This window comes from Mus musculus, chromosome 2, assembly GCF_000001635.26.
Source record: "Mus musculus strain C57BL/6J chromosome 2, GRCm38.p6 C57BL/6J".
In the NCBI taxonomy this organism is placed as follows: Eukaryota; Metazoa; Chordata; class Mammalia; order Rodentia; family Muridae; genus Mus; species Mus musculus.
In genome coordinates this window covers 62145466-62167960 of record NC_000068.7, presented here as the reverse complement: position 1 = coordinate 62167960, position 22495 = coordinate 62145466, and the positions used below count along the sequence as shown (strand labels likewise).

The 22495-nt window shown below is 34.9% G+C and overlaps 1 protein-coding gene across 16 annotated transcripts in view; it reads right to left on the bottom strand.

The window, feature by feature from the left end:
- Positions 1-22495, bottom strand: part of Slc4a10 (solute carrier family 4, sodium bicarbonate cotransporter-like, member 10) — a 280272-nt gene that overhangs the window by 158783 nt on the left and 98994 nt on the right. For 8 of the 16 annotated variants that reach the window (XM_030252258.1, NM_001242380.1, NM_001242378.1 and 5 more), the window contains exon 2: positions 9674-9755. Coding sequence is in view for 15 of the 16 variants with exons in the window: in NM_001242380.1 (NP_001229309.1) it covers positions 9674-9755 (82 nt within the window). In the remaining variant the exon portion in view is untranslated. Of the gene's footprint in view, positions 1-9673; positions 9756-19829; positions 20223-22495 lie in introns of those variants that run through there. The other 8 variants (NM_001362675.1, NM_001362671.1, NM_001362674.1 and 5 more) reach the window with 3 other exon arrangements.

Sequence of the window (22495 nt, the reverse complement as noted above, 5' to 3'; positions counted from 1 at the left end):
TTCTGATAGGTGTAAGATGGAATCTCAGAGTCGTTTTAATTTGCATTCTCCTGATGGCTAATGATGTTGAACATTTTTTTGTTTTCAGCTATTTGCTGTCCTTCTACTGAAAATCCTGTCTACATCAGTAACCCATTTTAAAATTAGGTTATTTGTTTTCTTGATATTTAGTTTTTTGAATTCTTTTTATATTTCACATAGTAGCCCTCTATTTTATACATGATGTTGGTAAAATTCTTTTCTTTGTTCTGTAGGCTGCTACTTTATCTGACTGATATATCCTTTGCCTTATAGAAGAATTCCAGTTTGATAAGGTCCTATTAACTGTTAATCTTAGAGCCTGTGCTAACAGTTTTCTGTTCAAAAAGTCATTTCTGTGCCAATGAATTCAAGGTTATTTCTTATTCTTTCTTCTATCAGATAAAGTATTTCTGGTTTTATGCTGGCCCACTTAAAGTTGAGTTTGGGTTCTGGGGATAAGAGGGAGTATTACCTCCCCCCCCCCCAGAGGGAAAGGAGAGGGGGAATGGGTGGAAGGAACTGGGAGGAGGGAGACGACTGGGAGGAGCAAGGGCTCATGCTGGGATGTAAACTGAATAAATTAATTAATGAAAAAAAAAAAGTAGTTAGCCAACAAAAAATAGAATTTGTTTGTGTGCTTGTATTGTTTTGCTAATTTTTTGTTTTATTTTGTTGAGTTTTGTTTTGTTTAGACCTCTGTTTTTGGTGTAAGAGAGAATAAAGTTGAGTGGGAAGGAGGATTTGGGAGGAGCTGGAGGAGGGGAAGAAAATGATCAAAAATATTTTATGTAAAAAAGTTTTAACCAAAAAATTCTGTTCCATAAAAACTAATAAATATATTATTTGCATGGCAAAAATCAATTATCCCTAGAATTTAGGATGAAAGCTAAAAATGTGATTATTCTACTTAATTCCTTGCAGTATTGTGCCAAAGAGTGTTTTCTTCATGAAGTCTTTAAAATCTTATAAAATCCTTCCCTATTTGAGTCTTTGTTTTAGATTAAAAAAAATTAAAGACTTAGAAGATTACACATAATTCATAACGAGTTTTGAGAATAACATGCGTAAAGAGAAAAGAGGCATGGACTGGAAAAAGTGCTCTCCACAAAAAGTCAGAGTTTTTTTTTTTTTTTAATGCATATGTCAGCAAAAAGAAAATATTTTTCCAGAGAGCAAACAAAGAACTCAATAAAAAAACAATATTACTTTTGTGAACAAAACTTGTTTGATCTTGGTTTGACACTTAAATTAGGTCACTACTTTTGTTTAGGAAAATCAAAATTATAAACATTTTAATTATCCAACAACACTAGTACTGAAGCAGATCTTGATGTGGCAATGTTTGTAATGTTTACATTGCACAATGGAGGAAGATATGCATTTGGTAACTAAAGTTAATAGTTATATTTAAAAACGAAACTTTCTTTTAAAACTCTAGCCTGAAAGACATCAAACCATGTACTCAAGAAGAGAATTGTTTTTTATTCTGTGAAAAGACTATACAAATAACTGGTACATAATTATTAGGTTGCTAATTTAGAAATGTCAGTCATGGGAAGCAGTCATATACATACATTAAGCTGTATAGACATGTGGTCTTTAACACAGTAGAGACTTTAAAAAACTCTGAAAGCACAAAGTATCATTTATTACAATGTATCAAAAATTCTAATCCAACAGAAAGTCTTTGATGAGGGAAAGCAATAGGGACAAAAAGAGAGAGTGTGATTTGAACTCATGTGTGTGTACAGTAAAACAATGTAATCACACCACTACATGGTTGATTCTTGTGTTGTTTTGCTAAAGTAAAAAGAAATATTAAACTGAGGACTGGTATCATTTATCTACCCTTAGTCCACGTTTGAATTCATTACCAAAGAATAGCTGAGTTACTGAATATAGTAGGTAGAAAGTAGAAATCTTGAAAGCCTCACAGTTGCTTATAAAAAAAGAGAGACATAGTCAAAACCTGCAACTAGTTTAGAAGGTAATAAGGCATAACCTAGCCATACAATTCTCAGACATGTACCCAAAGGACTCTACTAGAGAAAGAGCTGCTCCTCCACTTTCATTGTTGCTCTACTCATAATAGGCAGACATTGTAAACAGCTTGGATGTCTACCAACTGATGGATAGAGATAATGAAAATGTTATGCATTTATACAATGGAATATTGTTCAAGCAGAAAATTATAAAATTTGCAAATAAATTGATGAATACAGAAACAATCATACTGACTGAGATAGCCCAGACCCAGAAAGACAAATATTGCATGTTTTCCATTATATATGAACATTAGCTTATAAACTGCATATATAGTTAGAGAGAGAGAGATACACACACATACACACACACAGAGGGGTTAGGTACCTATTAATAGACTAGGGAGGAGAAGAGAATTTTCCAACAAAAGAGAAATAGAATGTAGTCTTTGGGGAAGATAATGGGGGAAATTAGAGGAGGAGATTAAATAGGGAAAGGAATAGAGAATCAGGGTAAAGGAAGAAATATGGGAAAGGCCAACTACACTGAAGGCCTCTGAGAAACTATACAGAAACCTATACTGGAGAAGCATCCTAAAATATACATGTAAGAAAGTATATTTTCTAGTTACAAATCCTGTTAATCTCAACAGTGGCCTGCCTGCAAGACATGCTAATGTAATAGTGCCCCAGGTGTTGCCGAGTCATCAACCACTGTCTCCTGTGAGGATGAAGACTAACCAGTCAGCTTCAGTTGACAAACCTAATGGTTAATGCGGCCAACAGATGCGGGAGTCAGCTGATTTAGGACAGAAGGAAGAACTAGTAGATTTCCACTGAAACCAATTACCTATAAACAATACCCTGGTTTGCTTTTTTGTTGCTGTGAACTAACCAAAAACCGACTTGGAGAGGAAAGGGTTTACTTCATTTTACATCTTATAATCTCATCATCAAGAGAAGCAAGGGCAGAATCGCAAAGATGCAACTTGAAGGCAGAACATGCGGCAGAGACCATGGAGAAACATTTCTTACCGTCATACTCCCTTACTCATGCCTACCTAGTCTTTTTATACAGTTCAGTTGCATCTGCCTATGGATGGTGCAACCCAATGGTCTGGGCCATCTCATATAGATAAATAAAGAAAATGACCCACAGACAGTCCCACAGGACCACTAATCCAGGCAATTCTTCAAGTGAGGATTTCTCTCCTCAAGTATATCAAGATGGCAACAAAACTAGCTAGTACAGACGATAACCAAAATAGAGCAGTTGTTGTTTGATATCATTAACTTTTGGTATGATATGTTACACTACCAAGACCAGTGGACAAGAAGTATTTGGAACAAAAGTTTTAAGTTATAAAGGTTTAATAAATATAAGATACAGTTTTAAAAGAAATGGGATATAAATGATTCTCATTTGAGAATAACTGTGACAGATATTGCAAAGAAAAGTAAATGATGAAGAAATCATAAAGTATTTGTTCTAAGTATGGTATGACACAGGGGAGGTGCTTCTGTAGGTAACAGTTAGCTCCTTTCCGCTGAAAAGAATGACTACATGGCACATAGATGTGAACCATTGGAAGGCAAAACTACTGACAAGTAAGGAAATCACTGACTCAGTTCTCTTTTATTACATTTATGAATGCATTTCTCTATAATGTGTGTGTGCGAGTACACACGCCTGTGAGTGTGTGATATATATGGGCTACAATTCTATGGAGATCAGAGGGCAACAGAAACTGGCTCTCTCCTTCTACCAGCTGGGTCCTGTAGCTCTATCTCGAATCATCTGTCTTGACAGCAAGCACTTTTACCCTCCAAATTCATCTCTCTAGCCTACGCCTGTTTCTAAAGGGACATATTCATGGGTCATCCTAATATCTACTTCTAGAGATCTATAGATTTAACATATATGACATAGTAAATGAAAACATTACATGGACATGCATAGTAAAGTTACCATTATTATAGCATGCAGTAGTTACATAAATTCAAATTTAACTGGGTAACCTACATATGTGTTAGAAGGTAATTAGAATAAATTTTAAAGTATTAATTATTTTCCCCTTGTTATCTCACACTTTAGACTGTACTAACTCCCAAACTGACATGGAAAACAAAAATAAAACTGGTTAACCTCAATTGTACTGAGGTTTGCTTTAATCACAATCCAGAGGTTTTCTAACTATGGAGATTAGATATCCTTCACTAGGTATTGCCTCATGAAGCAGAAGAATGCCTAGAAAGAACATATTGGTGTCGCTAAGGAGGCTGGAGGGCTGGAAAGACACAATGGGAGTGACAGAGCAGATGACCAAGAGGAATAAATCAGCAGGAATAGAAAAGGAGCAGAAGAAAAGATGTCACTAAGGAGACAGAAGGGGGAGGGAAAAGTGAGGCAGGAGCAGGTGTGGGAGGAGACAGGAGAGAAGGTCAGGAACTTGAACAGAGATATGTAGCGGTGGGGATGAGGAACTGGGGGTAACCACTAGAAAGTCCCAGATTCCAGGGAAGCAAAAGGTTCCCAGAACCCAACTGGGATGACTTTAGCTGAAATAGCCAACAGAAGGGAGATAGAACCTGTAGATACCACCTTTAGTAGACAGGCACAGCCGCCAGTTGAGGGATGGGGCCACCAATCCATTTCAAAAATTTTAACCCAGAATTGTACCTTCTAAAGAAAATGCAGGGACAAAGAGTGGAGCAGAGACTGAAGGAAAGGCCATCCAGAGACTGCCACCTAAGGACCCATCCCATCTGCAAACACCAAACCCTGATACTATTGCTGATGCCAAGAGTCACTTGCCAACAGGAGCCTAGTATAGCTGTCCCCTGAGAGGCTCTGCTATCACCTGACCAATACAGATATGGATGCTTACATCCAACCATTGGACTGAGTACAGGGACCCCAATGGAAGAATTAGGGGATGGACTGAAGGAACTGAAGGGGATTGCAACCCCATAGGAAGAACCATATCAACCAACCAGGACCCCCCACTCCAGGGCTCCCAGGGTCTAAATCTCCAACCAAAGAGTACACATGGAGGAATCCATGGCTACAGCTGCAGAGGATGGCCTTATCTGGCATCAGTGGGAGAAGAGGCCCTTGGTCCTGTGAAGGCTCAATGCCACAGTGTAAGGGAATGCCAGGGCGGGGAGGCAGGAGTGGATGGAGGAGTGGTGGAGCACCCTCATAGAAGCAGGGGGAGGGGGTATGAAACAGGGTGTTTGAGCAGGAGAAACAGGGAAGAGGGATATTTGAAAAGTAAATAAATAAAATAACCAAAAAAAAAAGAAAAAAAAAAGAAAATGTCACTAACATCAACCCAGAGAATTTAGTGACAGCATGTTGTCCAAAAATAAGTATGCAAAACTTCTAAATTGTATCATTTTGGTTTTAGATAATAGATGAGATAATAACACTATAAAACACGTGTGAAACAAACAAACAAAAGAGTTTTGGAATTTGGAAAGCAAGAAATCATACAGCTGTCACTCATGAGAATGTATAATACACATGAATAATGTAACTAATATAATATTTTACTCCAAGCTGTTGTTTTTGAGAAGGTGATTATTTTCTACTAAATATATTGTACCTGAGATTTCTAAGATATTTTTAAACACCTGGCATTTCTACTAGCTGCATTCAGAATGCTAAATTATGCTGATAGTTCTAGTAGCTAAGATATACATAAAATCTAGGAAGCAACAATTTTTAAATAAAAAATTTTTACTTGATAATTTTTTATTTATAAAATGCGTCTGTCTCTGATATCTATCCTAACTCTTTTCCATTTAAAGTATTTATTCTATGCTGTCTGCATCACTAAATGTGCTCCTTAAAGTCACAGTATTTTCCATTACACAAAGGGAAAGGCTAACTACCTCATCCTGAATATCATCCTGCATTCCCTAACCAGGTACATCCAGGTCTCTTAAACCTGTGCACACATATAGACCATTTACTAGCACAGGTACCTGCCCATTTGCTGTGTTCTAGGATAGAAAAAATAACAGCCAATACATATAATATCTGTTTTCTATTTTTAAAATTGAAAAAATGTTCTTTAAAAAATTAATGTAATGTCATCTTTGTTTTTATGACCAATTTTCATCAGAAAAGACATAAATACAGTCATTACCTTCTAGGGCAGTAGTTCTCAACCTATGGGTCACAATCCCTTTGGAGGTCACATATCAGATATTTAGATTATGTTTTATAACACTGGCAAAATTAGAATTGTGAAGTAGCAACAAAAATAATTTTATGGTTGGGGGTCATCACAACACGAGGAACTATTACTAGAGGGTTACAGCATCAGGAAGGTTGAGAACCACAGCTCTAGATGAAAACACCTACTCATAGATGCCAGTGTTGAACAATCTACTTGTGTTCTACCAGTTGTAAATTTCATTTTTAATAAAAATAATTAATAATTGTGACTATTTAATTACATATAAAATATAATTAATAATTATACATATAATCACTCTATATTCCCTTATAATGTTTAGCACAGAAAATGTATGTAATAATGTAGCTATATCAATTACATTATCTTTCAATAATGTATGTTATATCTAGAAGGACAATTCAGTTTTTACTGTAATTCTTTGTGAATTATTAAGTATTAATTTAATGTATCTGTGTGTGGCTTATTCACACAAATATTTAACTCCAAGATGGCTTTTCCATGAAATTGGACATATTTCTAGGCTCACTTCTTCTTGTGTTGGATTTCTTGGGACATTTTTAAGAGTAGATAAACATGATTTGTCAAGCATGGTCAATGGACTTCCTAAAACCAAAAACCAACTTAGCATGACTTTAAAATGCATCAAAGCAAAGGCAAATAGACAGGTTTACATTATATGCAAAATCCAAACCCATGCTATTAGTGCAGTAACTGTATCCTCCCAGTTTAAAATTAGTACCTACTTATAGAACTACATATAAAACCAAATGCCTCTTGTTCCTAAATTCATAATGGTTATTTTGTAAGTGTGAAATTTTTTCAGGTTGCTACTGACTGAATAAAATTGACTTCTTAAAATCTAGCTAGTCAGGGTCCCAAAGGAAGGACAATGGGATGAGAATAGAGGTCTGTTTGAGGGAAGCTGCCAGAAGACTAAAAAGACCATAATGAAGGAAAGGGGGAAAGAAAGTAGAGAGGCCTACTGGAATCTCACCATATCTGGTGGCTGGCTACACTTAAAGTCTGAGGGATCTCAGAGAAGAGGGAGCAGAAAGACTATAAGAGCCAAAGGACCAGGTCAGTGCTAAGAGACTATGTCTTCAGTATAAGACAGAGAATCTGCACCCATGAAATCACAATATGGCAGCCTAATCAGGACCTAAAGAATAATACAACCATTGAGCATGCTAATGAACTCCATGGTCCTACCCCCAGATGAAAAGTCACAGGTAGTAAATGGCTGCAAAATGAAGGAGAGTCAATTTTCCCCAAGAATAAGCCCCCTAAGTTATCAACTTATAGTAAGTGGTTAGTCCTAAAAACATACACACAGGAGCAACACTAAATAAATAGATCCAGCAGGTTTTATTTACATATGTATATTTGTATGACACTAATAATTAAAGAAAAGAAAAAAATCTAACTGAGTTCTGCTGTCATGTTTCCTTGGACTGGATGTCTCTACCTCTCTCTCCAACCTCTACCTGACAGTGTATTTTACAGGCGGTAAAGAGAAATGAGATGGCTATCTAATGCACTGCCCACACAAGCTCTTTTCTAATTATCTAAGCTCAACTCCTCTTGCCCATATTAACAGCAAGATGAGGGAAGAACAATGTAACATTCTGAATTGATGCTTTCATTTTGTTTCAACCTTGAGATAGTAAACAAGAACAATAACAACAAAAATCAGTAGGAAAGATAAAATAGCTTGTCATCATACACAGTAGCTTTCTTGTTTTACTTTGTTTAAAGACTACTTTAGGAGATGTATTCTCCCTAAACTGCATCAGCATGGGATGTCCAGGGAGCTTCTGTTGGTAGATTCTGATTTTTTTGGTGATGGACCGCACAGCACAAGGACACAGAAAGACAGATATGTGAGATCTTTAGTGCAGGAGTTTTACGAACAATCCTCAGCTCTTTGTGCTCTGTCTTTTGTCCTAGGGATCCTAAAAAGATGTCTCTCATGGAAGGATGACTGCTTCATTATTTCTTCTATACACAATTCAATTTATTTAGCAATTTATTGTTCTTTAAGAATTGAAATTTTATATTGTCTCGTTTTAAGTTCTGAAGTCCACTTTTCATCTCTGCAACTTTTCCGGTTCTGCTTGGTTCTGGCTATACTTAGAATCAAACTGGTTAATGTAATTATGCCCCCAAACAACATGGGTTGTGAGAGATAAGCCTTATTTTTAAGACTAAAAGCATTTCTGCACATGATCTTTACATGGTTAATGTTGAACAAACAAAGAATGCTGAGGAAAAACTGTAATATATTGTTGCCCAAACCCAAGAAGAATTCTTTTATATGAAACATTACAACTTTGATTTTCAAGGTTATTTATAATGTATATAATAAAATATGTGTGGTATAGCAAATAACTAGGCTCATTCAACAAGCGTGACCTTCTTAGACCTGGATATTTTTTGTGTACCATACAAAATACCTGTTACATATAATGTATATTATCAACAATATCTGTGTTGATAAAAGTCATTTCCAAATATTGCATCAACTATCATGCTATGAAATCATTACAACTAAAAATAAAATTCAAACACTATTAAAATAATTGCAATTTAAAAGCTTCTCTCTCAATGTTTAAATTGAAAAGCATTCTGCTTCTCCACACAATGAATAATTAGTTCTGTCTACCTGCACTTAAGACAATCTAGGTTTTACCTTACATTCAAATGACAAATATTGTATATAACTCATATTTAAGAGATGAACAAAATTCATGGTTGAAAACATGAAAGTTAATTCTGCATGAATATTAAATTATGGTGTTATAACTACTGATTATTTTACTCTATTTCTGGGCATTTTTTGAAATATTGTATCCTGTTTTTCTAAAAATCCTTATGATGCATACATTGCTTTTAGTATGCTAACAATTGAGAGAATTAAGTTGTAGAAAGTCACCTAAAGGCCTTATGCTAATAAAGGGACAGACTTGGCATTCCAACCAACTGCAGTCTGCCATTAGTTAGTATAACTAAACAGTAGACTGTACTATCTCACCCACTGGATTACCAGTTCTTCTCATTGAAGACAACCCATAGAAAAGGAACTTCTATGATACCTGACTAGAAGAATACTGCATTTAATTTTCTTCTGGTCATACCACAGTTGATAGATCTATTTTTTTTCTTTTCAGTCTCTAATTAATTGTAATTCCTTAAAACAGGGATTATTGAAAATCTGACACCAATATTCTCTAGAATGATGAATGATTTGATCAAATATCTGTGTGTGAGCAAATGCTGCTCACCATTTGTAGGTCTGCCTGTTGGTATTCTAGAGTGTACCAGAACAGTCATTTCTACACTATACCAGCACAGCATCATTACTTTCATATCAACACTCTAAGTTCTCTACAACTAAAAAACATACAATTCTCCTTGAAATACCAATGGAAAGTTATCAATTATCCCACCAAAATAATGTCTCACCTTCTAAATCTTCTTTCTCAAAATGTGTTTTGAGAATAGAGCGTGTTCCACCTCTATCCACAACGGCTTCTTCATCATTTCTCTATAGTGTGAGGAAAAATAAAATTAAACAAATATAAGTATCCATAGTCTTAATTCCAAACATTATCCACTATTTGGAGATTTAGTCTGCCAGATTAGCAATTGTTGGATAGAAAGAATAAAAAAATAAATTTGGTTGTATATTCAGAGCAGTAAGTTCTTTGATTTACCATTGCCAAGCCCATACATTCCTATTGGCATTATTTGTTAGGGAGGTGGAATGATTAAAACAAATCTTGTGAATTTAGTAACAGTCATTTTAATCCCTGATAAAGAACTCTTATTAACAGGATCACATTTTTAAGAATACAAGAAAACTATGAAAATCATTAGTATTGACACTACACATGTTATGACAGGGTGAATTAATTCCACTTCCATTAAAAATTGATCTAGTCCCTTAAAAGCAATTAGTAGGCAATTATTAGATAAATGAAAACTCTATAATTACATTGCTGTAGTGTGAGACAGCTTATTGAACAAGATTATAAATTATTTTGATGTGATTAAGTCTCCATTTAGTTTCCATATATATTTTCCAGTTTAGAATGACGGCTAGATATTACACATATGAACATTGTACACATGCTCAAAACATACTAAATAATTTGTTATTCAGCAAAATGATGGATAAAGAATTTAATATAATCAATTTGACCACATAGGATGAAAAAGATTATAAAATACTGAATATAGCGAAACTATTTCCAACTTTTATCTGCCCAAGAATATATACAAAAATAGATTTAAAATGAACAATGAACATAATAGGAGAAACATTCAAAAGAACAAAATTTCTGAGATTAATTCTAGGTCAATTCCAGTACATGAATATTTAAAATGGAAAAAATCTTTAAAAAACAGTGAGTGCATTGTAAAAGAGAAGAACTTTTCCCTCTATCTACCCAACAACTTTGAAACATCAGATATTTGTAACAACTTTCTTTCATTGAAAAACCAACCTTGAACTGAGTCCAATAACGTTGTTATCCCTGGGCTGGAAACCTTAAAGGCGGTGAGGGCAATCGGATGTGGTACACACATGACAGAACTTAATTGCCAAAGACAAAGCAGGTACATTTAGTATAAGGACAACAAAATCAAAGCAGTAACAAAAGTGGTCTGAGTCACAGAGGCCTAGGATGCATACTACTCAATCAACGTGTTCTAGAAGGACTCAAAGGGACAGTCTACTAAATTCTTATTTGATGTATCTGAATAAAGAAGTTCCAAGTTAAGTCTGGAATGTCTAACAAGTCCAAATGTCTAAGTAGAAACATTAAAACAGTGACTCCATTTTTTCTGGTCTAGAAGGAAGATCAGCAGAGTTGATGCGTGTGTCAGAGATATTCTGAAAGAAGGGACTGTTAAGTGAAGAAGCTCCTACTCTACAGTCTTGGGGATTGGGTGACAGGTTGTCTCATTTTCCAGCGTAACAAAGGGAGTAATATGAAAGAAATGAGCTGCAGATGAAACATCCAATCTACGTGTGTCACATATTATATAGTAACTCATTAACACTTACAATTTTATGTTTTATGGATTAATTTAAGTTGAAAGGCAAAAATATTTAAATGTACTTTGACAATTACATCATCATTGATCGTATTAACCCTTTTAAATAGATCATCAGAAATAACTACTTGTATGAACTTTAATTTGAGATGGCTAAGATAATGGGTCCTAAGAAAAAAGCATGAACATATCTAGTATTTCCCTTTGATAAAGTTATAAAGGCAGCTAAAACCCTGTAGGAAGCAACAATAGTAACAGAGCATATTCCCAATGGACTTTTCTGATTTGTTTACTAGTTCCTTAGAAATTTTTTCAGAAAATGAGGTGCTAGATTGGTAGAGGAGTGGATTTTGTCTGATGAACTGGTGCCATACAATGAAGAGTGGTGCCAAGGCAGCATGGACACACCACAGCTAGGTCCATAAATGGGGCAAGTGTACTGAACACTATTTCATTTTGATTCGAGTAAACTTTAAATGTTATCATGTTCATGAGAAGAATTGAATTATTTACATGTACAAATGCTTTGTAATTGCAGTGAATCTCAACAGTGAGGCATCTAATTCATACAAATGTACTTGCTCTTAAAATAAAAGATTATAGTTGTATTCCACCTAAGATCAACTTCTGTGTGTTTTACATGTGCAAAATCTACAGTAAAGAGACATGATTTTAGCCTGATGTCTTGTTTTTTACTAGTATATCCAGGAAATATCAAGAAAGGAATATACACTATGAATAAGGAGAAAATTTGAGAGAAATGAAAATAAGGTATTCATATGATATTGAGATATTCTTCATTAAAATATTTCAAATGTTTCAATAAGAAGAAGCAGAGGGCTAATAGCCAAAATATATAAAGAACTCCAGAAGCTAACCTCCAAAAAAACCAAACAACCCAATCAAAAAAATGGGATTTAGAACTAAACAGAAAATTCACAACAGAGGAATCACCAACGGCTGAGAAGCACTTAAAGAAATGTTTAAAGTCCTTAGTCATCACGGAAATGCAAATCAAAAACACACTAGTCAGAATGACTAAGATCCAAAACTCAGGTGACAGCAGATGCTGGCTAGGATGTGGAGAAAGAGGAATACTCCTCCATTACTTTTGGGATTGCAAGCTGGTACAACCACTCTGGAAATTAGTCTGGTGATTCCTCAGAAAACTGGAAGTAGATCTTCCTGAAGACCCAGCTATACCACTCTTGGGCATATACCCAAAAGAAGCCCACTATGCCACAGGGGCACATGTTCCACTATGTTTACAACAGCCTTGTTTGTGATAGCCAGAAGCTAGAAACAATCCAGATGCCCCACAACAGAGGAATGAATACAGAAAATGTGGTTTTTTTACACAATGGAATACTACTCAGCTATTAATAACAAAGACATCATGGGTTTTTCAGGCAATGGATGGAACTACAAAATGTCATCCTGAGTGGGGATTATTTTAAAAACTCATCTTGGAAATTTTTTTCTTTTGATTGTCCTATTTTTAAGAGTTCTTCAATTAATAAATCATAATTCATTCTGGTATTGCAATAGCTGCTCTGTAAGTCATGAGTGTTGCTTACCATTACAGACTTTCTGCTTGCTATAGAACCACTAGTTTTTATTACTAATCACTTAATACATGTAAAAATCTTGCTGAATTAAAAGACACAATTGACATCAAAGATTTCATACTTGAAGGAAGAAGATAAGTGTGTATTTTTTAAAATGGCAAGCATGTAAGTGTTATACCAGAAGCTGGCTAAACATAATAAATGGCATATAAAAACATACTAATTGCCAGGCAGTGGTGGCACATGCCTTTAATCCCAACACTTGGGAGGCAATGACAGGCAGATTTCTGAGTTTGAGGCCAGCCTGGTCTACAGAGTGAGTTCCAGGACAGCTAGGACTACACAGAGAAACCCTGTCTCAAAAAATCAAACCAACCAACAAACCAACCAACCAAACAAACAAACAAAAAAACCATACTAATCGCACAACTTTATAATAAAACTAAGTATTATAGGACAAACAAAATAATCAGGATGAATAATGAAATCCCAGATAGAGGGCAAGACTTATGCAAAAGAATAGAGTTATCAGTGACTTCAAGGTAGAAAATCCATGCTTCTTATACTTTGACAGATTAACTTTTTTTCGTGTATCACAAATGATTATACCTAAGGGATGAAAATTCATTAACACAAACAATTTACAGTAACTTATATGGGGTTAAAATACATTCAAGCCCACAATAGAACTAGAACTAAAGTCCGGTTGTCTAATTGTTATCCAAATCAAACCACTAAAGGATTCTAAGCCTGTATTCTGAGTTTCTTAGTTCTCTAACTCTTTTAACTGTGGTATACAATTGCAGTAATATTAACTATCAATTACTGTAATATTAATAACCTCTGTGCACTTTGCTATAGTATACAGAGCATATATAATCTCAGTATATTTCTAAGCAGATGAGTATTCTGGAGACTCTGGAGCTAATCAGCGTTCCCAGGGACACTCTGCTACATGTGTTCAGGGTTAGTTTGTGTTTTTCAAACAATAGATTGCCCTAGTTAGGCTATATCAAGCAGAAAGTCTGTAATGGTAAGCAACACTCATGACTTACAGAGCAGCTATTGCAATACCAGAGTTGGTGGTTTTATATGTATTATTTCTAGTACAAAGGAAATCAGAACAAAAAGGAATATTATGAAAGCTAAGACATACTGTGAGACTGCTTTCATGGAGTCTTCCATGACCATTGCAGATTATATTGGCCTATGCCACTCTATACATTTGATGTATGTAACCTGCAACGGTGACTGACAGCTATAGCCCTAGAGCTAGGCTTCCTGGATAATGGCAAGTTTAGTATACATAAAGTAGAACTTATGAGATGATGATTTAAATTGACTTTAAATAAATATATGAATATATATCACAATTTCCCCAAATTCAGTAGGAGTAATGATTATAATGAATGTTAACCTAAGCACTTATTGAGCACCTTGGTCAGTTTCAACAGCGTTTCAAAGAGTAAGTCATTTGACACTCAACATAACATTAGAAGTCTCCATCCATAGCAGTATCCCAATTTAAGAGAGCTATTACTGAGGGAAAGGTCATTGAATAATTTTTTTAAAGATAAAAACAAAAAGTCAGGAAGATGAAAACATGAAGATGAATCAAGTTCAGGCCTAGGAACTCAAAGGTTAGCTACCGTGTTTGTGCTACCTTCCCCTAACATGTTCAGAGATTCCAATATACTCACATAACCTTTAACTGAAGGTGGCTATAAAGGATGGGTAAATTGAATAACTATATGCAGCACACTTTGCAATATACTTCACTGGATCCTAATGCTCTCTTTTTAAAAGCAGGAGTTTAATGAAATATCCATTTCTTAAACGTGTTTTCTTACCAACGTTCTGATAATATTTTTTAAGAATTGAGGTAAAGGGTTCTTAAATCTCTAAATGTCTTTTACCTGCTTCATAAGAATAATATTTGAACTTTGAATAGCAATTACAGTAAATTTATATAGTAAATACATATTTTATAATTAAAGTAATATAAAATAATACATAGTAAAAGTTAGAGTAAAATTGTTAGTGTTAATGAATTTTCACCCATTATGTGTAATCATTTGTAATTCATGCAAAAATCTGAGTAGCTACTCAAAGCAAAGCTTTCTTCTAGAAATAAATCTCTAATCCTAAAGGAAGTATTTGAAGTGTGCTAGATCTCTGTCTTGTCTAGTCCTTACCTTGTCTCTTTCCCAAGCAATAATAAATCACAAGGAATAAGAACAACTCAAAGGAATTGTTTTTAAAAGCCTTTGATTATACATTTGCTATTGTTTTACAAATAGAGTTAAAGGCTCACCTGTTTCTGTTTCATTTTCACACTAAGATTGCAAGCAGATTTGACTTTTTCTGTGGGTTCTGTAGATCAGATTTGGATTCTTGTTAGGGTCAGGCAAGTAGTTTACCAACTGTGCCATCTTTGCAACCCCACAAAACTTTTATTTCTGACATACTTAGTATAGAAGCCATATTTAAAAGAGTGTTAAATCTTAATTTTCAATATGGAAGATACTGTCTTAGCTCTAATACTAAAGTTATATCCAAACTGTGATACACTAATTAATTGATAAAGGATTTTTATTTATCTTTCCTGTTATTCTTGGACAACCTGAAAGCCTCTGATGTGTGGGGTAATATTACCTTAAAGGTAATATTAATATATTAGATTAATATATAATATATAAGCATGTTATTATGCTTTTCTAAGCATATAAAAAGCCAAGCTAAAATAGCCAGTTACTCCCATGATTAAAATAATAAGTATTATATCAAATTTCTCTAAAGCAAAGTTCTTTTTATCCAAATATTTGCCACAGTGACATGAGTATTCACTGTACTAAATGATCTCACTACATTGCCCTTGGTTAGGAAATGTCAAAAACAAAGCCAAGGCTAAATCAGATTACTTGCCAATAAAACAGAGCTACACTGGGGACAAGCAGGAGGTCTTTTAGAATATGAACTCTGGAACTTCTGAGTGCTTGTGGGGAGACTGAGTAATGCTCTCATGTGCAATTTTGATAAAGAATTTTATTAAAATCCTTCATTTTGTTTCTACCCCCCTACTGGGTCAACTAACTACTAAATCTACTCAGGAATTTAATTTTCATTCCCAGAGTCTCAAAAGAGCTAGAGTTCTTTAAAATGACTTCAAAACACAGGAGCTGCTCTTCTGTTCTTTATTTCATTTTCCCCCAGAAATCAGGAGATCAGGAGAAAATGATCTGTTCTTAGTTTGAAAATCATAATGTAACGGTCAAGAGTCTGTGGCTCTATTCGTTACTCGCTATGGTTCTCAGAAGCCTCTCCCGTGACAGATGGCTTCATTTACTCCAGTCAGCTAAAGCTGAGCTGGGATAGTGTGCACTGCTCAGGTATATCATTCTTTCTGCCTCCTGCCTGTTACTGTGCATCTCCTCTCTGTAGACCACTCTCCTTCCTTCACATCCACACCTACGCATACTTACTTAAATAGAGATTCATAAGAGAAACATTCAACAATTATCCCTCAGTCTGGCTTATTTCTCATAGCATGATTATCTCTAGCTCCATCCATTTTCAGTCAAATGACCTGATTTTGTTCTTTATGGCTGAGGAAATCAACACTGTTTATAGATACACCATATTTTGCTCATCAATTCATGTAATAATAAACATCTAAACTAATCGCATCCATACTCAAACCCATTATCATGTACAGTGAATGCATACTAGTAATACTAGTAAACAGAATCAACTTGCCAAACACCAAAGAGTATTACTAATTTGCATACTACATGCCACAAGCTGTTACAACTGCTTTATTACATAAACTCATTTAACATTCTCAATAATTTAAGGATCACCTTCCCTTGGTTATAAATAAAGAAAGACTAGTGATCATACAGCTGGTTTGTAATTTAGCTTAGTTTGAACCAAGAGACTGTGGCCAATTAGATATTTAACCACAGTATATACAGCCTCTTACATTAGCTCAGCTATTACAAACCAGAATCAATTTGTAACTCAGCCTGTATTGCTTTAATTGAAGGTTTTAATACAAGATATCAAGCACTTTGGAGGCACTACTGGGCAAACTGCCCAGTTTGGGAGTGGAAAATAGAGGATTTGCATCTGTTCTATGTTCTACCCACCTCTCTGCTATTTTCAGCAAGCACATTGATGTAAAACAGACCAGAGTAACACCTACTGTCCATCAGTCAGAAGCAAACACCTGCTTCCGTTATAGTTCCTCTCAGTCCCTTCCTCAGAGGCTGGGGTGACCAGTTCTCCAGTGGGTTTTTTTTTTTAATCAGATAACCATATTTTCAGGCAGGTGAGGTGGTGGACATATGTGATCCCAGAAATTTAGAGACCAGGTCAAAAAAGTGACAATTTTTCAGCTAATCTGGGGACTATCCTATACAGGGTGACCCAGTTTCAAAAATTGAAAACTCTTAGAATGTTCGATCTGATGTGTGCACTCAGATTCAGAGTGCCCAGTAACAGCTATACTCTGCCGTACTTGCTGGTCCTTACTTCAAATGTTTAACCTCAAGATTAATAACTCTCCTCCGCACTGCACATAGCTATTGAAGTGCTCATACTACGGCTGGAATTACAGCTATATCCCTAAGATAAACATGAGTCTCTGGGTTTCTGCCTTAGCTGCCTGCAAAACACTAGGATGAACACACCTTAAAGCCAATTTAAGTTGGCTTATAAATACAGAACTTTTTTTTTTTTGATACAGGGTCTTTCTGGCCTTGAATCCTCAGTCTTCTTGTCTGCCAATAAAATTGCACTCTGCACAATTATTAATCCATCTCTAAGTCTACCTTTGATTTCGCTAATATTATAAAATGTATATGGGAGGAAAGAACAATAATATGCAACTCACACTGAGTTGAATTGTAACAAACCACTTTTAAAGTATCATCGCAAAATATCTACATTAAGGTCTATGCATTTTTTCATTCATGCCTTGACAACAATAACTGGCTTTTCTTTCTGTTAAATACAATATCCTACAGATGATCAGCTTTCTACACACTTATTTATGAACAACTTATCTTTAGAAATTTTTATGATGTATGATACATATTGTAAAATAGTGCAGATACTGTAAAAAGATGCCCTCTTGCTCCTAAGAAGTTTAGCAATGAACTTTGCTGTTCAAAGTTCAAAAACATCTTGCTAAACAGGGAAGAATTGTTGGCATTCCATTTAAATGTCTGCAGCACTCTGACTGGTCTTTACTTTTCGGTGCAATATATTTTGACACAGTAGCAGTGACATTTTTCTGATTTGCAGCAGTAATACCAATTCTAAGACTATTTTCATATAGTAAAATTAATGATATTTAAGTGTTCCTAAAGAACATAATCAAATACTTTATGGTTTGGTTCTTCTAAAAGGCCCAAAATACAGTAAAAATATAGCAAATTTCTGTGAAACCAAGGCCTAGAGGAATCCTGAAGCCATGCCAAGAAACAGAATGTACTCCTAGTGACTAATACATGCAAATACTAGAAATAAATTCTAACAGATTAAACAGGTTTTGTAGCAACTAAAAGGTATATTCAAATCTTCCAAAATTAATCAGGCTTAAGAATATGGCAGCCTTCCCAACTAATAAGAATGTAAGCTGCTAAGTAGCCAAAATAACATATAAATTATATCCAATATCAGTAGGAAGAATGTTTTCAATGTGTTTTTAATTAAAAAAGAGAAACAGGTCCTAACTGAATTTATTCACTGTTTCAGGCTTTGTCCAATGTATTCATTTGTAATACCACATTTTCACCCTTATGAGAAGTTAAGTAAGTCATAGTCATGACACAGACATGGAAAGTCAACCCTGTCCTCTTGAAAAATATTTTAGCATTCATCTTTTAATAATAAACTTAACAGATTTGATAGTTCTCTACAACTAACTCAGAAGTATGTATCATTAAACATAAATAAAATACAGTTCTTTTTTTAAAAATTTGAAGGTTTACCACACAATTCTGTTGTGTTGAGAACGCAAGTCTGAGGAAAGTCTACACTAAAGAAAAGTTGAATGAATTCAAACTTGAGAGGTTTCATGTATATGGAGAGAGAGAGAGAGAGAGAGAGAGAGAGAGAGAGAGAGAGAGAGAGAGAGAGAGAGAGAGAGAGAGAGTTTAAAACCAATAGAGTTTCAATACAAAGCAAATATATAAATCCAATGTTTTAAGGATTTTCTACAATTTATAGTTTAATGGAGTAAAATCTTCCAGCTTGAAAATGAAAGTAAGCAAATGTCAAATCTCTCTGGGTTAAAAAAAATCTTCAAAACACTTAGAAGTCACAAGCTTCCTTTATGTAAAACAAATTCGAAATCAGCTTTCAGATGTGGCTAATGCCTTAGCAGAGATGTATGTTAAAGCTCCAAGTGCATCACAGGACCTGAGAAGTGATTTTAAATGGCTTTAAGAGATATCCTAGAATAAAATACAGATTTCATGATTTAGCTTATACCCTGTGCAAGTGTGCTTCCACTCACCAAACTTCCATTACTGTGTATTTCAGCACAGTGCTGACACACTGATTAGTGATTAAATCTCAGATAACAACCATATTGCAATAGATATCTATAGGCAGATAATATAGCAAGTATTATTTTCATTTCACTCATTCATGTTATTTTTATCATTTCAAATAAATCCGGATCTAATCAGGATTAATCTAGAAAAAATTTATAGAGCTATAAACGTTTCTAACACACAAAGTATATCTTCCTTTATTCCCCATCTCTGTCCCCCAAAAAAGACCAAAGTAAAAACATACTCATACATACATGCAAACCCTTCTTAATTCATTTTTTACCCATTATCATAATTATCACCTGTTCAATTATCCAAATGAAAACGAGTTATTAAGTAATTATGTTGGTTAACATATTCCAAAGGACTATGATCTAGACAAAGCAACCACCTTGCATACCAATAGTATCACAGTTCACAAGTGCATACCTCTTGACTTAGAGATTGGAAATGCTCACAGGATCCAGGCTGCATGACCTTTCTATTTCCAGAAATCCCTAAAAGATCACACACTTCCTGTCTTACAAAAAAATAAGTAAATAAATAAGCTCAGCCATGTCTGTCTCTCGGCATCTACAGGGCTAGTGAAGAAAAGATCAGATAGCAGATCTATTCATCAGGATCTGTTTAATTCATCATCAAAATATTGGATCTCATGCACTGCTCATCATCCCCTCTGTGCAGTTACCAACGCTGCATACTAAGAGATGCTGACACAGTGGTGTCTGCTGATGCTGTTAGTGCTGTCTGAAACAGCCAGCTTACTGCTTGGAGCCGTTCTGCACCATCCAGAGTCAGACACAGACTTCAGGTTCCCACTGCTGCTTCTACACAGAATCACATCCTATGAGTGTTTCATTTCCAACCAGTAATTTTTAAAGTAAGCAATGCTCTATTTATTAAGTATCCAATATGCCTGTTGAAAATATTGTGTTAAAATGTCATGTCTTAACAGTTTTTTATCCTCCCTATAAAACTAATCTGCGGCATAATCATTTAGTAGATAAATTTGTACTCCCTTTTTGAGAAAACTTCTTGCCAAATCATCAGATGTAGAAGGATCTAAAAATGAGGAGTTTCATTCATGAAATAATAGATAATTTTGATCAATATAAGCATGTACATGTTATTTACATTTATTTCCAGGAATCTTTATAATTTATACCTCAGAACAACATAATTAAAAATTAAAATTATCAAATTAAAATTATCTTCTATGATTTTATTTAGTTCTTCTTATAGAGTTAAATATGCAGAAGTTAATAAATGATCATCAAGTCCTAAGACTAGATGGTTGTTTAGAAAATAAGATTAAGTAAAGGATATTGCATTAACAGCATGAAATACCATTGTACTCTCCTCATCAACACTCTAAAAATGCCCCTGTTCACTACTGCACAGCAGCTTAAAAAACCTTGCAACTGGTACAGGAGCCCAGAAATAAAAGGCTCTGGATTACAGTTGTGAGATTTTTGTCTTCATCATGAGCTGCAACAGTATGTGGGGATAAAGAAAAAACACAGAGACTAAGATCAATATCAAATTAAGCAAATTAGGGTGCAAAGTATAGGATCTTACCTTAGGATAGCCTAAATATACAGTATAGGCAGAATCAATGATGCTGCAACACCTTATGTATATACATGTAAATTAAACTGAAATTTCATAATAGCTAAAATAATGCACAAATATGCTTTAGACAAATGTAAACTGACAATAAATATGTAAACTTCCCTTGTCCTACTCATATGTGATAGATATATGTATGTGTGTGTGTGAGTGATTATAATATGGAGTATTATATATATATATACACACAGAGAGAGAGGGGGGGGGTTCACAATAAGTCTTAATAAATTTGCCATGAAGGCAGAGGGACAAGAGGCATAAAGATAAGCAGGAAATCTATTGGGGTGAGATCTGAAGAAGCAGAGGTGGACATGGTCAAGATATATTGCACACATTTGTGAAATTGTCGAAACAAATACATTTAAAACACCATTTAAAAAAAAAAGAAATCTGGAGAGGTGAGACAGTTCAGTGTTACTGTCAATACTACAAAGCAGAGTTTGATTTGCAGAGGCCATAGGTAGAAGGAGAGAACCCCCAGCAACTTGTCCTCTGACCTTCACATTCATACCATGCCATGCTTTCTCCAAACACACAAAATAAATACAATGGAAATACATGCAGAGACCCATAGCCAGACATTATACAAGGAGTGAGAGACTTTGAAACCCTCAACCCTAAATGGTATGTTTCTATCAAATCCCTCTTCTCTGGCTCAGGCTACTGAGAAATGGGCAACAAGAGATGAAGGTCACCAAGGAAACAAGGATCTCTAAGCCAACAAGATCAAAGAAAACTCATATGAATTCGAAAAAACTGAGGCAGCACACCCAGGCTTGCACCAGTCTACACCGGGTCCTTTGTATATACCTTACATTTTCTATTTCAGTGATTTTATAAAATTTCCAATTATTGGAATGAATAGGTCTCTGACTCTTGTGCCTTCTCTTGAGCTTTTCCTTCTGTTTGTTCTGTCCAATTCTCATGTGTTTCCTTTTGTTTTGAACACTATTATTATCCCTTAAAAGTCTGATTTCTAATGAGAGACAGAAAAACAACTGGATCTGGAGGGGAGAGGACATGGGGAGGAACTGGAAAAATTTAAGTGAGGGGAAAATGTAATCAGAATATATGTGAGGAAAAATCTATCATCAATTAAAGGAAAGAAATACATTTTTTAAGTAAATATAAAAGAAACAAGTAGTGGATTTTGGCTATTATAATTATGAATTGCTGCATATGTATCAAAAGATGGCCTAGTTGGCCATCACTGGAAAGAGAGGCCCATTGGACACGCAAACTTTATATGCCCCAGTACAGGGGAACGCCAGGGCCAAAAAGGGGGAGTGGGTGGGTAGGGGAGTGGGGGTGGGTGGGTATGGGGGACTTTTGGTATAGCATTGGAAATGTAAATGAGCTAAATACCTAATAAAAAATGGAAAAAAAAATAATTATGAATTGATTAAAGAGTCTTAAATAATCTCTCCACTTATCCCCAAAAAGAAAAAAATAGGTTCTTAGTGGTC